The sequence below is a fragment of the Engraulis encrasicolus genome, chromosome 8 (assembly GCF_034702125.1).
Source record: "Engraulis encrasicolus isolate BLACKSEA-1 chromosome 8, IST_EnEncr_1.0, whole genome shotgun sequence".
Taxonomy (NCBI): Eukaryota; Metazoa; Chordata; class Actinopteri; order Clupeiformes; family Engraulidae; genus Engraulis; species Engraulis encrasicolus.
The window spans coordinates 9,347,608-9,365,107 of NC_085864.1; the positions used below are offsets into that span (position 1 = coordinate 9,347,608).

Genomic DNA, 17,500 nt, shown 5'->3' on the forward strand with positions numbered 1-17,500 from the left:
GAGCCTGCCTGGGGAACTGGTCTCTGTCTGTCAAACACACACACAAACATGAAACCTGTCCCAACCCTCAACCTGCTCCCGAGAGTGTGTACTGTACAGGTCTCCATGAACTGGCAACTGCAGTGAGCGGAGAGAATAAGAGAAGAGAAGAGAAGAGAAGAGAAGAGAAGAGAAGAGAAGAGAAGAGAAGAGACGAGACGAGACGAGACGAGAAGAGAAGAGAAGAGAAGAGAAGAGAAGAGAAGAGAAGAGAAGAGAAGAGAAGAGAAGAGAAGAGAAGAAGAGGGGACAGGAGAGGACAGCACAGCAAAGGACAGGACAGGAGAGGACAAGAGAAGAGCAGAGGAGCACAGGAGATGAGAGTAGAGTAGAAGGAAACAGAGAGTAGAAGGGAAAGAAAAGATAGGAGAGGAGAGGAGAGGAAGGGGTGGAAAAAAGAGTGTGATGAGAGGAGAGGAGAGGAGAGAAGAAGAAGGGAGAGGAGAGGAGAAGAGAGGAGAGGAGTGGAGAAAAGATTGTACGTGAGAGGAGAGTATAGGAGAGGAGAGGAGATTATATGAGGTGAGAGAAGATGAGAGCAGAGTAGAGTAGATGAGAGGAAATGAGAGCAAAAGAAAAAAGACAGCAGAGGAGAGGAGAGGAGATGGGAGAGGAGCTAGACAGGCCTTCTCAGTGGAGCATGATACACCAGGCAGCTTACGTGTAAAGACAAGCAAGAAGAAGAGGAGGGAGAAAGAGAGGGAGATGGTGGGGGGTTGGGGGTTAAAGAAAAAGGAAGAGAAGAGAAAAAACATTATCAGAAGCAAGCAGGGGGGATGTGGGACCGTGTGTGTGTGTGTGTGTGTCTTAGTGTGTGTGCGTTAGTGTGCGTGCGTGCATGCGTACATGTGTGTGTGTGTGTGAGTGTGCGTGTGTGTGCGCGCGCACGTGTGTGTGTGTGTGTGTGTGCGCGCGTGCGTGTGTGTGCACGTTCATGTTAATGGGCATGTGTGTGTGTGTGTGTGTATGTGTGTGTGTGTGTGTGTGTGTGTGTGTGTGTGTGTGTGTGAGTGTGGGTGTGTATTGAGGGAGAGAGAGAGTGAATGATGACAGCACATGTCCAATCTCATCTCTGACAGATGTCTGGGAATATGGCTGCCAGCCGAGGCCTCTGGAGGGGCACGAAGCAGTCGGGCATAGACGTGTGTGTGTGTGTGTGTGTGTGTGTGTGTGTGTGTGTGTGTGTGTGTGTGTGTGTGTGTGTGTGTGTGTGTGTGTGTGTGTGTGTGTGTGTGTGTGTGTGTGTGTATGTGTGTGTGTGCGTGTGTGCATGTGTGCGTGTATGCGTGCGTGCGCGTGTGTGTGTGAATGAGAGGAGGAGGAGGTGGTGGGGGGTTCTAGCAGAGGGTAACTGAGGAAGACTAGGGAGCGCCTGACAGAGAGAGAAATGGAGCAGACAGAGAAAGAGAGAAAGCGAGAAGTATGGAATAGGAGAGAGATGGAAAGAGAGAGTTGGGAGAGAGCACGAAACGGGGGGGGGGGGGGGGAACCAAGGGATGGGGAGGCCAGGAGAGTGAAAGATGGATGAGAGGAGGCGCGCGCGAGAGAGAGAGAGAGAGAGAGAGAGAGAGAGAGAGAGAGAGAGAGAGAGAGAGAGAGAGAGAGAGAGAGAGAGAGAGAGATTGATGAGGGGAGCCAATGCGATGATGTCCGTGTGGAATTAGAGAGGCAGTGTGTGTGTGTGTGTGTGTGTGTGTGTGTGTGTGTGTGTGTGTGTGTGTGTGTGTGTGTGTGTGTGTGTGTTTGTGTGAGTGTGGGAGAATGAGAGAGAGGGAAAGAGAGAGAGAGGGACGATGTGAAAATGGGGATGGCAATTATTGGGGAGTTGTCAGAGTCAGATTTGATCGCCTCCGCAGCGCTGCTCTCTCACTTGTTCGCCGGCTGGTGTGTACACTGCAGCGTTACACACACACACACACACACACACACACACACACACACACACACACACACACACACACACACACACACACACACACACACACACACACACACACACACAAGCGAGCACTCATCGAAGCACAAACACAAACCGAGATGCACACACACACGCACGCACACACGCACACACACACACAAAGACGGCCACTGACACGAATGTACACACTCATCTGCTCAAAGTTGTTTCATAGCTTCAGTGAGCATTGCACTGACCTACTGTGTACAATATCCACAGACATCCCAATAATCATTCATCTTAATCATCATCATCAACATTGTCATCATCATAGTCATCATTATCATTATCATCATCATCATCATCATCATCATCATAGTCATCATCATCATCATCATCTTTATCATCATCCAGTAAGTAATCATTCATCACCTTTACGATCTTAATCATCACCATAATCATCATCAACATCATCTTCATAGTCAACATAAATATAATCACCACCACCACAAACATCATCATCACTATCATCATCATTGTTATCATCGTCATCATCTGCATCATTGTCATCATCACAACCTTCATCCTCATTATCATCATCATCATCATCCCTTATCATCTCAAAAATCAAGGTTCATACTGAGAAACACATATTACAGGATTTCCGGAAAAAAGCCACAAATTACAAAAAAACAACAACAACAACAACAACAACAACAACAACAAAAACAGTATTCTGCCATGCATGTCCTCTCAAAAGGAAACTGGTTATGTGGAACACCATATGAGAAAGCCTGTTCCATACGGCAAGGAAGAGGGATACGATAACATTGCAGGACACAGCACACCACAGGACGAGGAGACGCCATATGTTGTTTTGGAAACCAGTTGCGTTGCGCTTCTCCACAGCGCAACAGCAGCTCCCCGAGACAGCAGTAGCTACCGCTGAACGGAGCTGGAAACTAGTGTTGCCAGATTGGGCGGTTTCCCATCCAATTGGGCTGTTTATGATGGCCGTCTACGGGTTACCAAAGGGCATTGGATGGGCAAAAAGGGTAATGTGGCCATAGAAATCGGTAAAATTTGGTTCAAATTGGTTGGAATTTAGTGCCTTCAGGCAGTCAGTGAGCACTTTCTGGGCTGGAAATCGACAGTCACATCTGGCAACGTTGGAAAGGTGTTAATGACCTCACTGGAGATATCTTGGGTTGGGCTGCGCTCGCCGTATGCTAATGTCTGAAGGAGCACACACACTCATTAACGCGCTCTTGTCCCTGCCTTCGCTTCGCTACACCGTGGAATCACACACCACACCACACACGCCAAAGCGTGGCACATATCAGTACATAGTAGAACCCTGTCTGTCTGTCTTACTTAAAAAACATGCGTGCGTGCGTGCGTGCGTGCGTGCGTGCGTGCGTGCGTGCGTGCGTGCGTGCATGCGTGCGTGTGTTTGCGTGTGCGGAGCTGGGGTTTGCTGAAGGGGGCTACGTTTGGGGTGTGGGCAGGTTGTTGACAAGAGGTTTGAGAAAGATGGAAATAAATAGTTAATACAAATGAGTGTTGAGGGGGAGGAGAGGAGAGGAGAAGGGAAGAAAGAAAGAAGATGAGTGTAGAGGAGAGGAGAAGGGGAGAGGAGGAGAGGAGAGGAGAGGAGAGGAGAGGAGAGGAGAGGAGAGGAGAGGAAAGGAAAGGAGAAGGGAAGAAGGAGAGTAGAGGAGATGAGAGGAGAAAAAAGAGAGAGGACCCTGAGACAGAGGAGAGGAGAGGAGAGGAGTGGAGAAGGGGAGAAGGAGAATGGGAACAGAGAGAAGAGGATAGGATACGAGATGAAAAGAAAGGATGATAGGTAGAGGAAAACATTTCCATTCCCCACACTCCTTTTTTCCACAACCCAAGCTGAGCCACGAAGGGATATGGAGGCAATATAACATCCTCCTACACACCCACACACACACTGCTACCCGAGCCACCCCTAGCCCTATCCCCCTCTCCAAACCATTCAGCAGCCAACCCCATCACTATTCCGCCACAGCCCTGGCTGAGCCGCGGCGCGTCAGAAGTTGCACGGTCGCAACACACAGCACACAGCACACGCCTTTGAAGTTAATTAGGCGCCGCCACATAAAATAGGACTGAAGTATCTTTGGGGGCACATGCGCATGGGTGTGTGTGGGTGTGCGCGCATGTGTGTGTGTGTGTGTGGGTGTGCGCGCATGTGTGTGTGTGTGTGTGTGTGTGTGTGTGTGTGTGTGTGTGTGTGTGTGTGTGTGTGTGTGTGTGTGTGTGTGTGTGTGCGCGTGTGTGTGTGTGTGTGCATGCATGTAGAAGTGGTGGATTAGAGATCAGTAGGAGCATGCGGCGCAGCATGGTATGGCAGAACACTGTCATTTTGGTAAGGGACAGAAAAGCCATCGAAAATGAAAAATCTTTTTGCACTAGGGTTTCATGAGTCTCAGTGAGATCTCATGGGTGCTCAGGACATAGTACAATTAGGAACTGTGCATGGGAAAGGAGTGGGAGCTTTATAATAAATACATTATTGGCACACATTGCCGCTGTTGCTGTTGCTTTTAAGAGTAGTGAATCTTCCTTCTGTGTATGGCCACTGGCTGAACGGACACAGTGGTAGATCAAAGTGTTTAATTCGGCTCACAAATATAGCCTTCTTTCGTTCTCTCTCTCTCTCTCTCTATCTCTCTCTCTCTCTCTCTCTCTCTCTCTCTCTCTCTCTCTCTCTCTCTCTCTATCTCTCTCTCTCTCTCTCTCTCTCTCTCTCTCTCATTTTTTTTGCCCGAGAGAACAACAAACAAAATTGTTGTTTACCGAGACTTCCTGACATATTTCTCAAAAGTGAAAGCCCTGACAGAAAGTAAACAAGATGAACCTATTTACATGTTTATTTCACATGGGTTCTTTAGAATAATAAGAGGCCGTGTTTGGAGAGGAAAACCTCTGGTAAACAACACAAAGGCCCTCGACCAAAAAAAGAAAGAAAGAAAGAGACTCAACTTAATACAAACATAAATAAATAACATCAAGCAAAACCTCAGACATAAATAAATAAACGAATAAATGAAAACCCAGGCAAGATAAGGAGTGGGAATGGGGGCGGGATTGAAAATAGGCTAGCCAGGCGGAGAGGTTTGGTTGGGTGGAGAAGGGCCCAGAGATTAATATGCGGGCCGCTCTGTCTCCATCGGAACTCTGGAAGATTCTAGAACATCTTGTACACAGAATGTCCAGGAACAAGATTGATGGCGTCCACTTCAGGGATGCCAACTTAGTGCAGGTCACTGACTGCGGCACGAGATGGGAGCAAGAAGGGGGAAGGTGTGTGTGTGTGTGTGTGTGTGTGCCTGCGTGCGTGCATGCGTGCTTGCGTGTGTGTGTGTGTGTGTGTGCATGCTCACGCATGATTGCATTTCAAGACCAAGTTTAGTGTGTCTATTACAGCAGTGTGTGTCTGTGTGTGTGCGTGCACGTTTATGTGCGTGGGTGTTAGCGTGGGTGTAAGCGTGCGTGCGGACAGACTTGCACAACCATTTCAACACCTTATCTTATTTGCTGGATAATCACAAGTGGCTGGAAAAGGGATACAAGACACCGCTGCTGCTGCTGCTTTCAATTCATTCGTTTTCATTTGCCGACAAGCACACATCACACCATTACAATCACAGGGGAGCACCTCCACTCCACTGTACAGCAAGCACACACATCACACCATAGCACCATAGGGGAGTACCTCCAACCCACTTCACCTACAGCAAGCAAGGCAGTGTGTGTCTATAGGAGGGTTACAATGAGTCGAGTGCTCCACTCCAGGATAGCCCTCTCCTTTTCAGACGCTATCTAAACTCTATTACAGAGACACAGCCTATCATGATCAAGCCTGCATGCATACCTCGCTTACTATCGCAGTCTCATCTGATAGACCTCGCCAGTGCATGTCCCTTGTGCTGTGTTGTGTTGTGTTGTGTTGTGTTGTGTTGTGTGGGCCAGGCTGCCCCCATCGCTGATTTTCCATTTAATCTGATTGAACTGTAGCCTATTATCTTCTCATGCAGAATCTACCAAGCTTTTTTAAATCATGTTGTTTTTTCCATAGGCTATTTATATAAGCTGCATACATTATGTGGGGTACATGAACACTATGCTGTGTTGTTGAGGGAAATCTTCAACGACACATGCTTGCAAGCACTGTATATCAGAAAACAACACAATTAAATATATAACACATTTTCAAATTTAAAGCAACACAATTTTACAGAACGCTCTGGGGCAGTAGCTTGGGTGTGCACTTGATCTACTCCGGTAATGCTGCAATGAACTTTGGTCAGCTATTCGTTCGATTGATAGTTTGCTGATGAGCGCGCGCGGCAGCCTGTTCTGCCGTTGGTAACGGACTGCCGGTGTCCCGTCCGGGAAATGAATCAATAGGCAAATTAATTATTCCAAAGCTTCGGTTGCTGGAGCCAATATTGGCGGGTTGGGGGGGGGTGTTAATCAAGCGGAAAAGAAGGTTCACGTTGTGTTGTAATTCAGAATTGCATACGACTGCATTGTCATTGTCTGCAAAATAATAAAACTAATGTAGAAGCACTAGGCTAAGAGTGGATAACGTGATAGAATACCGTAGCAGGATGTTTGGCCCCAATCACCAGTCAGCGACAAAACATTTTCTTGGATAAATTGGAATCTCGTCGGCAGCAGTTCCGACTGGTCTCCAACAAAGGCACTGTGAATTCTTAGAAATGGACGAACCAGCTCAGCAAGCAAGAAAGTACTATAGGAACTTTGGCCAACTGTAGCCTATGCAGTGGGTTTTTCTACTCTTGGCCTCGAAACCGCGCTGTTCTTATCTGCCTCCCACCACTTCGGCGAGGCATCTTCCCGAACATCTGTGACTGTGACTGACCGAGGATCAAGGGGCAGCTTTCTGCGCGAGTCCCCGGGCAGCAGTTTCCATCCTAAACCGTGAACTTTCATCACACCACGTCCTAGAGCAATCTTACAACGTGCAAACTCCGGAATGCACACAAAGACTGAATCCCAGTCTTGGAAAGACAGAAAAACAAAGATAGATCCGGATGACTGGTGTAAGAAAAAAGACAACAGCCTTAACAAGTAGGCTATAGATTTAAAATGAAAAACGAGTCAATAGCCTATGCCAACGCAAATGAAAGAGGCTTACTGACAGGAGTCCGCTACTGAATTCAAGGTTTAGCCTACGTGAACCCTCCATTTCCACTAAACAGAATACAATTTAATGCGGTCATCAATCAAAACTTGTGTCAAGCTATTTTTTTCACCATAATGATATCATAAACTATCAAATGCGTAAAAGGGGAAGATTTTATTATCACACCACACAGTAGGCTATACATATTCTTCCTCACAGAGTTTCACAACTCAAAGCGACGTGTTTTGGCTACTGTCGTTATTAGACTTCAAAGACAACCAAATTCGTGTTGGCGCGCGGCGCTCACCTGCACCACGCGTCAAAAGAGGAACACATTTGCAGCATCCAACTCTGTCGCTACACAATCCACCTGTGCCCTGTCTCCTCGATGTTGTAAAGCGCCCAGTGTTACCCATTTGCCTATTTTCGAATACATTTTCTGCTTTGATTCTTTTGTGGAAAGCACCATTTCGTACTGAGTCCGTGCGCACGCACACAGTGGAGCTCGCGCATTTGTAAAACTGAAAGTGTACCTACCTCACTCATGGTTATTTTTTTGCAGTTGTGCCGAAGACACGGGGATTTTCCAGCGCCTATCAGAAGTTAACAGTCGTCTATTTCACAGTGGCTGACCACCAACGGGGGAGCTTTATAAACTGTTAAGACCAACTCCTCAATGTCATCACGCCTCCACTAAACCAATCGGAGAGCTGTCGGCAATTTTCGCTCTCCAAGTCACCACCCTCTCCTGTAAAATATTCATACATTCGTCTCGCGCTTATTCCTTTTCATTGCCCTTTAAAATGAGCCATGCCTTTCGCTTTCAATGAAATGTCTGTTTTGGATACAATTAATCAGGACATCCCCCAGCCTTGAGACGCTGATAGCCTAACCTAAAGATGCCACTGGAGAGTACACAAACTGTGTGTTATCGCCACGGGCTAAGTAGCAGAGCTATCTTACATTAGGCTTGAACTACATTGTTCTTGGCCAGTGTCTTGGTATCTCCAAGGCGCTCTTCATCATCACCATGACAACTGGGTGAATGTATTTTAAAGAGAGGGGAATCCCCTCTTTTAACAAAGTGCTTCAAACACCACACGCACAGCCATCAGGTTGTCATACACTGTTCTCATAGTATGGTACATCAGATATGATAAATAAAACAAAATGATACAGGAATATAGGAACATGTTTGGCTTGGAATGGCATTCTTCCCTTTGGAACACTGTACTGCACATTGATGACGCTGGTAGCCTACCTCTTTAATCTTGCAGATTCTGTGGAATACTTGCTGACAAAAGACCCCCCCCCCCCTCGCTCGTGCTCTCTCTCTCTCTCTCTCTCTCTCTCTCTCTCTCTCTGAATATGTCATTTCCTGTAGGCGTAAAAGGCCTATCTGGCAAGAGTGGAGGTTGGTGTGTGATGAGCAGGGTGCGTGTGTGTGGCGTGACCGGGGGGGTGTTGAAGTGGGCAACCTTCAAAGCATCAGCAGTCCTGAAATAGGGAGGTTAGCAGGGCAAGGGACACCAAACGGTTTTTTTTATTATTTTTTTTACATTTTTTAAGAGAATCTGTTTGAAACCAGTCGTGCTGAAGGCGGTGCACTGTAGGAAAGCACCGGAGCTAGTTTCTAGTTTCTGGCAATTTCTTCTCTGTGAGCCAATTAAATCCTGGAGGAGCCTGCACAGATGGTTGGGATAAAGGCTGTGTGTGTGTGTGTGTGTGTGTGTGTGTGTGTGTGTGTGTGTGTGTGTGTGTGTGTGTGTGTGTGTGTGTGTGTGTGTGTGTGTGTGTGTGTGTGTGTGTGTGTGTGTGTGTGCGTGCGCGCGTGTGTGAGAGAGAGCGAGAGCGCATGTGTGTGTGTGTTAGTGCGCGGCTGTGTGTGAGTGTGCGTGTGTGTACGGATACTCTGTGAAGGCGCAACAGCATCGCCTCACAGCCCTTTCCAAGATAAGGCTCACACAGCTCTGTCCAAGCTACAGGCAGTGTGTGTGTGTGTGTGTGTGTGTGTGTGTGTGTGTGTGTGTGTGTGTGTGTGTGTGTGTGTGTGTGTGTGTGTGTGTGTGTGTGTGTGTGTGTGTGTGTGTGAGAAAGAGAGAGGTAGAAAAGAGGAAGAGAGAGAGGTAGAACAAGAGGGAGAGAGAGAGAGAAATAGATAATGAAAGAGGGACTATCCTGTATGTGAGTATGTGAAGAGGGAAGAGAAGTAGGCCTATACTTTTGACCTACTCTGATATGTGCAGGTACTGTATGTATGCATGATAATGTGTGTGTGCCTAACAGAGAAAGATACAGGTATTAGTCTACTGAGAATGTGTGTGTCAGAGCATAAAAGGACCAAATGGGGGACTCCAACTCCAACTGTCACTGTGACACAGCACTGCACAGCACACAAGTGAACACTGCAAACAAAGAAATTGTATTTATGCCTCACCCGTGCAAGGGGGCAGCCCCCAATGGCGCCCCATTCGGAGCATTGCGGCGGGACAATACGCTCAGGGTACCTCAGTCATGGAGGAGGATGGGGGAGAGCACTGGTTAATTACTGCCCCCACCAACCTGGCGGGTCGGGAGACGAACCGGCAACCCTTTGGACTAGAGTCTGATGCTCTAACCGCTTACCCATGACTGCCCTATGTGCATACATGTGCGCGCATCCTTGCATTACTTTGTATTGCCATTTCATAACCATCAAAATCCTTTGAACCACCACATTAACATATCAGTCAGTTGCTGACATCATCAAGCCTGACCTCTGGTGACAGTGCTTTTGGGATGCAGCTAAATTTAGCGCTTGATAGTTCTGTGTTCTAAAAGGTTCAGGGGCTTCCTTGATGAGGAGTTTGGGTTATTGTTGTCAGCAACACGCATGGCTCAGAGCCGGATGTGATGCCAGTCTCCTCTGGGCCACATCCGGGCCACATGCGGTGGGGACCTGGCGCAGCTCTCAGAACTTAAAGAGAACACCTACTGTAGCCTACTGTGTAGGCTTATATGTCTGTGGGAAGCCCCCTGCTGTGTTTGTTTACTCACCGGTGAACATCAAACATACAAAATAATACATAAATAAGCAAATAAATAAATAAATTAGTAAAATATTTTTGAGACAAACATACAAGCACATGACCTCTGTTCTTAAAGAGGCACTAGGTAGGATGACGTCATTTTCATGCTGCCTGTGGCTTGCCTCTCTCAAAATCTACAACATGGTGAAAAAATGCTGTTCTTAATAAACTCGCTGTGAGACTGTTTTTCATCTCGGAATGCCAGCAGTTGATACAAATCTGAATATGGTATGTAAAGCGATGTTTACAAATGATAAGTGTTTCCCACGACACTCCCTCGGACCGCGCTGCCAAAAGTTGCATGTGGGGTTTTCTGACAGCGGATCGTGGAAGTGATCACGAGAGCCATCGGCCACTTGCATAAGTGTCGGCTGACTCGGAACCGTGATTAATTTAATTTAAATTCAATAACTTTTAATCATACCTGGAGCCCCGTTAATTCACTTTATTAGTAGAAGTCCTGTTTCATTTTAGTGTTATTCATCAAAAAAGAGGACAGAGCAACCAAATGCAAAAAAAGGGTGGCTGTTTTCTTTTTCCCCACACACATTATAGCATTGTGGCACTAGACCACTACTGCTCAATTATTTAAGTAGGCTACTCTGGGATAACATATTACTATTGAAGAACATAAGAAAAGAAAGAGACTACAGATCAATACCAAAGAATAACTTACAGTAACATAGTGGCTAGACACACCACCATACTGCTGCAGCCTGCAGCGATGCTAATTATCTCGGGTACTGGAGTTGTAAAGTCATTTTTTAATGCTTTTCATGTTCTGTATGTTCCTATACCCTAAAGCCCCTTGCTGTGTTCTTATTTGTTACTGTAAAAACCCATCTCAATCCAAGTCGTGTGTGTGTGCGTGTGTGCGTGCGTGCGTGCATGTGCATGCCTGCGTGTGCGTGTATGTGAGTGTGAACGTGTGTGTTTTTTGTTTTGTTTTTTTGCACGTACACTGTGGTTGCTTTAAACTAAGCTATTTGCTGTTTCGAGCTGTTCTGTCGAATGGTTCAAGCTAAACTAAGCTTAGCCTTCCCTAGCACACCCCCAGCACATCCCCTTCCCCAAGGGGGGTGTTGGGGGTCGGGGATGAGGGGGGACTAGCTTGATGACTGATGACCAGAGAGCGTTGGTGGTCCTTCTGTTTTCTGTACAGGACATCCACGTGAAGCCCCTGGTGATTGAACACAAAGAGCTTTATTCCTCTTCATCTCCCTCCTCCTCCATCTCCTCCTCCTCCTCCTCCTCTTCCACATCCCCCTCTTCCTCCTCCACCTCTTCATTCCTTCTCATCCTCCTCATTCCTCCTCCTCCCCTGCATTCACATCTTCCTACTCCTTTTCTTCTTCTTCCTCCGGATCATCCTCCTCTTCCTCCTCCTCTGCATCCCCCTCTTCCTCCTCTTCATCCCTCCTCCTCCCCTGCCTTCCCATCTTCCTCCTCTTCCTGTGCATCATCCTCCTCTTCCTCCTCCTCCTTTTCCTCTTCCTCCTCCTTCTCCTCCTCCTATTTGGCAATAGTATTTAATATTCTGTTCACTGGGGAGCATGATGAGCGCAGCAGGCTGAGCGCAGGCAGGCAGGCTTCCTTCCCAGCAGGCTGTATTCCCCCTGCTAAATCAGGAGGAGAAATCCCCCATACTGTGTCCAATGAGTGAAGCGATGCTGTAGCCACCCGCCGCAGTACTATATACTGTACAGCACACTTGCTGAGGCAGTTGGATCAGTTCTGCCATTGCAGGGGGTGAGTGAGGAAGGTTGCGGTGTGCGGGCCTGCGTGTGTGATTATGGCCTGTTTAAAACATCCATTTTTGGGTAGCGTCTTTGGTCAAATGATCTAATCATCATCATCATCATCATCATCATCATCATCATCATCATCATCATCATCAACAACAATAACATCATTGTCATTAAATAATCTTCATTAAATAATCTTCTCCATCTTCATGTATGTTCTCAAAGGCAGGACACACATATGTAGGCCTACAGTACATCTCATAATGTAGGCCTATCTCTTGGGTATAGGTTTCTCCTGAGTTCTAGCCGTGTGCATCATGTTTCTTTGTGAGAGCTTTGATGTGATGTGATTCAAATGTGATGTGTTGTTTTCCCTGCATGCATGCTTTCAACTTACTAAGTGTACCAGCAGTATTTGTCCTCAAGGGACCACCACCACCATCAATCTCCAGCACCACCACCACCACCATCACCACCACCAATCTCCCATCCTGACCATCTCCACTGACGTATCCAAGAATAGCTCAAAGAATAGCGTTTGGTGTACAAACTATTGGAACATGGGAAGATAAATACTCACATGAAATACAGTACAGATACATGCCTTACATAACTTGTGCTCTGTGTGATGGTGTCTTAGTAATGCCTTGGTAATAGGAACATGAGAAGATAAACACTTACATGATATATGGTAGGCCAACTGTATCTCTAGTTGTGTTACGGTCAAAAAAGACCGTTTTGAAACATTCTCAAATAACTTCTATATTTTTCATCATACACAAATGACACTTCATGATATTCTCCAGCTTACCTTTTCAAATGGTCAAAATGAAATATATTGAAATTCCTAAAGAATTTTGGAAGATACACCAACTTGTTACATTCATGGTGTTTCGGTCAAAAATGACTGGACCATTAATTTACATCTCCCAAAGTTGTATAGGCCTACAGTTTATTTTACATTCACTTTACCCTCATATTCTTTTTTGTTAGGCTTTTCAGAATACAACCATATGTGCCACATTAGTATAGATGTTTACAGTTAGTTGAAATACTTGACAAAAGTAAAGGTGTTCCAAACGGCCTGAAAGCCTCTGAGAGGCCCTAGACTCCAGAGGGTTAATAAAACGAATTGGTGCAAGATGAGGAAAAAAAACTACAAATCACTAAAACAAAGTAGAATTACATTTAAATCACATTGGAAATGTTTCAAAAGGCTGTCTAAAAGGTATTAATCACAAAATATGCAAATCAGATTTTTAATCAATGTATTATTACCTTTTTTGTGTAGGCGGTCAATTTTGACCGTTAACACCATGAACGTAACCATGTTTCTAACACAACCAGAGGGTAAAATAATGTGTATGATAGTGTCCAATGCCCATCTCCTCCATCAATATCCAGGAGGTTCGTCAGTTTGTCACTACACAGGAACCTGAAAGTACTTTAGGAATGGTATAAGAGAAAAGTAGAGGGCCTAGAATGAATGCAGGGTGATTCGCATGTAAGAAGGGGCGGATTAAGAAATTATTGCTGCCTGGGCCAGACATTGTGTTGGCCCCGCAACTCCACCCGGACCGCACATCGCCCATGTTTAGAGAACACAGTGCACACAGCTAGGAGGTAATTAGACACTGTACGATACACACCAGTTTCCCCATGGTACAGAATGGGACAGAGCTATATAGTGTACATAGTGTGTGCACAGAGGCACGGGAACACATTTTCGGCAATGATGGTGTGAGACTGGAACATTTGTGAATGGGTCTTGGGGTCCTCCTCCAGAAAATGTTTTTATTAAATTCATTATTTTTGCATGCAATTTCCTGCATTCTAATCAATTTTATGGCACGGAATGGCGAATCCCATCTAACTCACTGCCCCCTGGACCTGGCTCGGCCTTATTGACTACACCAGTTGATTGTACACTATGTTGCCTGTCACATGAAGTGAATTGGGAAGAAGATTATTGCAAAGGTGGTTTTGAGGGCTGGTTCGGGTTGTGTTTCCTTGAACACTATGTTGCCTCGCACATGAAGCAAATTGGAAAGATAAGTATTGCAAAGTGGTTTTGAAGGGCGGCTTGGGTCACAGCCACAAGGCTAAGTTGGCCTTGTCCCTTGGGGCCTCTGGCCCTCTGGCCCCCCCACCCCTGGACCTGGCTTGGCCTAGGGACTATACCATTTCATTGTGCACTGTACTGGTTGCCACATGAAGCATCTTGGAAAGATTATTTTTGCTGAGGTGGTTTTGAAGTCCTGTTTGGGTCGTGGCCGCGATGTCAAGTTGGCCTGGTCCCTTGGGGCCTCTGGCCCCCTGTGCCTGGGTCTGGTAGGGACCGTTCAGTAATCCACCACTGCAGGTAAGCACTTTTGTTATGGACGCTATACTAGTGTGGGAGCGGGCACCAGCACCATTCTGGCCGGCCTGAAAACAGTAGATACTTTAAAACACTTAGCAGTTATTTCATTCATCTACAGGTTCGTAAGAGAGGGTTTCCCCACAATGGCAAGTGGAAATTCTTTGAGGACACCTCAAATGTTCTGGTGTACTGTAGGTCGTGGCTTTTTCTACTACTTTCTGATACTCTCATGTCACTTCCTACATAATTGTCTTCATGGTAGCCCTACTTCCTGTATCTCCAATGACACTGTGATACTGCATACTGTACCGTATGTGTACACAGCTGTGTTTACTTCTGATCCCATAGTTCTTGACTTGGCTCTGTGTGTGGGCTTGGGCCATGTAAAATGTGTTGGACAATATCTCCCCCCAAAGCGGCACACAAGAGACCCTCATGTTGCAAAAATAGGAACGCTTGAAAATGTTCTTTTTCTGTCTCTGTGTCACTCTCTCTTCTCTCTCTCTCTCTCTCTCTCTCTCTCTCTCTCTCTCTCTCTCTCTCTCTCTCTCTCTCTCTCTCTCTCTCTCTCTCTCTCTCTCTCTCTCTCTCACACACACACACACACACACACACACACACACACACACACACACACACACACACACACACACACACACACACACACACACACACACACACACACACACGCACACACTCTCACCCTATGCTGTCCCCATCTTCCTTCATGTACATGCAGCTACTAGAAAGAAGCAGAACATTTAAAAAAAAACACCTCCCTGATCCTCAACGACCTCATTTGAAAAGGAAAAGCCATGGCAACAACACAAATGAGCCGAAGATTAATTACCTGCGTGGCTGAGTTGGGCACAGCAGCTGCTGCAGAGGCTGGTGAATAGATGATGAGGGCACTGGAACTGCACTCCTTAACCCAGAGTGCAAAAAGCAAACAGAAAGGACGTATATGTGCATCCCCATAATGTACGCGGTACCTCCGGTGCCCACAATGTAATAGCCATTGAAAAGTTGACTATGACTTAGTCATTGCCATTCTGGTAAAAGCAAATTCATAACGGCGTGCCTCAACGGGTTAAGATTTTAAACAACATCAATGGAGTTAGATTGCAATCTGTCATACTATATGTAATGTACATGTGGGTTGACAGGTGTTCTTCCAGGCACTGCTCTGTGGCGACTGCACCCCTGTGGTGAGAACAAATTTCCCCTTGTTGTTATACTGTCCGCTGTACTGTGTCTCAGCTTTTTTTCACGTGCAGTGCTTATGTTTGAGAAGAGAGTTGGATGGAGTGAGTCTATCTCTCTAGTGGTCAGAGCTGAAGCAGTTTTTTTTTCCATGTAGCATGATATGAGGAGAGGAGGTCTGATGAAAGAGAATTGAGTTTTACACAAAGGCTGTCCCTCTGCCAGATTCCTCCCCAGACAAGCATGGTGTGAAATGAGCCTTAGGACTACTTCCTCCTCCTGTGTGTGTGTGTGTGTGTGTGTGTGTGTGTGTGTGTGTGTGTGTGTGTGTGTGTGTGTGTGTGTGTGTGTGTGTGTGTGTGTGTGTGTGTGTCCGGTGTGTGTGTGTGTGTGTGTGTGTGTGTGTGTATGTGTGTGTGTGTGCATGTATGTGTGTGTGTGTGTGTGTGTGTATGTATGTGTGTGTGTGCGTGTGCGTGTGCGTGTGCGTGTGCATATGTGTGTGTGTGTGTGTGTGCATGTGTGTGTGTGTGTGTGTGTGTGTGCGCGCGCACATGCGCATGTGTTGGTACAGTATGTGTGTCACCATGGCCTGAGGGAATGCGTGTGTGTGTGTGTGTGTGTGTGTGTGTGTGTGTGTGTGTGTGTGTGTGTGTGTGTGTGTGTGTGTGTGTGTGTGTGTGTGTGTGTGTGTGTGTGTGTGTGTGTGTGTGTGTGTACATGCGTGTGTGTGTGTGAAGACAGGCTGAGGGGTGTGTGTGTGTGTGTGTGTGTGTGTGTGTGTGTGTGTGTGTGTATGTGTGTGTGTGTGTTTGTGTGTGTGTCGTGTGTGTGCACGTGCGGGTATGTGTGTCACGATGACCTGAGGGATGTGTGTGTGTGTGTGTGTGTGTGTGTGTGTGTGTGTGTGTGTGTGTGTGTGTGTGTGTGTCTGCAGGGCCTGAGGGATTTTCCCTGGGATCCCTAGCTGCAGCAGTGAGAGCCGTGTCCCTCCGTACGTCTCACTGCATCAGCCCACGTGTCTGCAGACAGAACAGAGCACAGGGAGAGGAGAAGTAGAATGGAACAGGAATATAGAGTAGAGAAAGAGACAGAATAGCATAGAGGAAGAGGCAGCATAGACTAGAGGAAGAGGCAGAATAGAGTTAGAGTAAAGGCAGAAAAAGACTACAGGAAGAATAGTATAGGCTGAGTAGAGTTAGGATAGAGTAGGCCTACAGGCTGGGACTGAGTATAGGCAGCATAGATTAGAGGAAGGGTGCGTAACCGCAGAGATACACCAGCGGCGACGCGACTCAAGCGACAGAGTGTAGCAGCAAGCGATACGAGAGACTGAGGAGACTAGAGTATGTCCGTACAGGCAGAAGGCAAAGCATTCAAGCATTCCCATTGGCTGTGGTCACTGACCTCTATACAGTCATTGGCTGTCGCGGCTTGTCGCCGAACCGCGTCATAAAAAGTTGAAAAGATTTCAACTTCAAATTGTCGCGCTCGTCGCGCAAATCGCTCTAGTCTCCAGAATCGCTTTTGTCTCTCGACTCAATACAAAGTCAATTACTTCCGTCGCTCGACTCGCTCAGATCGCCGCTGGTGTATCTCTGCGGTAACACTCACCAACGTAGGAAATGATTACGTTGGCTGGGCTATTCTGTCTGAGATGCACACATTTTAATTACGTTGGCAGGGATTTTTACGTTGGTGGGAAGTTATTACGTTGGGGGTGTTACAGGGGTGGCACTTTTTAAAATTGTGAGTGATTCATTGCAACAGTGTTAGATAAGCGATAAGCCATAAATTATTGGGGATCTCTGCAGTGCTTATTGCTTCATGGTGGATTCTGTAGTGTCTTATTTGATGTATTTCCTTCTGTGATTCATGAGGTAAAAGACTTCTTCTACTACTACTACTACTACTACTACTACTACTACTACTACTACTACTACTGCTACTACTACTACTACTACTACTACTACTGCTACTACTACTACTACTACTACTACTACT

General features: G+C 46.5%; 1 protein-coding gene across 1 annotated transcript in view; it reads right to left on the reverse strand.

The window, feature by feature from the left end:
- Positions 1-7,933, reverse strand: part of pcp4b (Purkinje cell protein 4b) — an 85,649-nt gene extending 77,716 nt beyond the window's left edge. Inside the window, exon 1 of the mRNA XM_063204289.1 lies at positions 7,656-7,933. Coding sequence (XP_063060359.1) covers positions 7,656-7,664 — 9 coding nt within the window. The 5' untranslated portion in view covers positions 7,665-7,933. The remainder of the gene's footprint in view (positions 1-7,655) is intronic.
- Between the last annotated feature and the right edge of the window lie 9,567 nt (positions 7,934-17,500).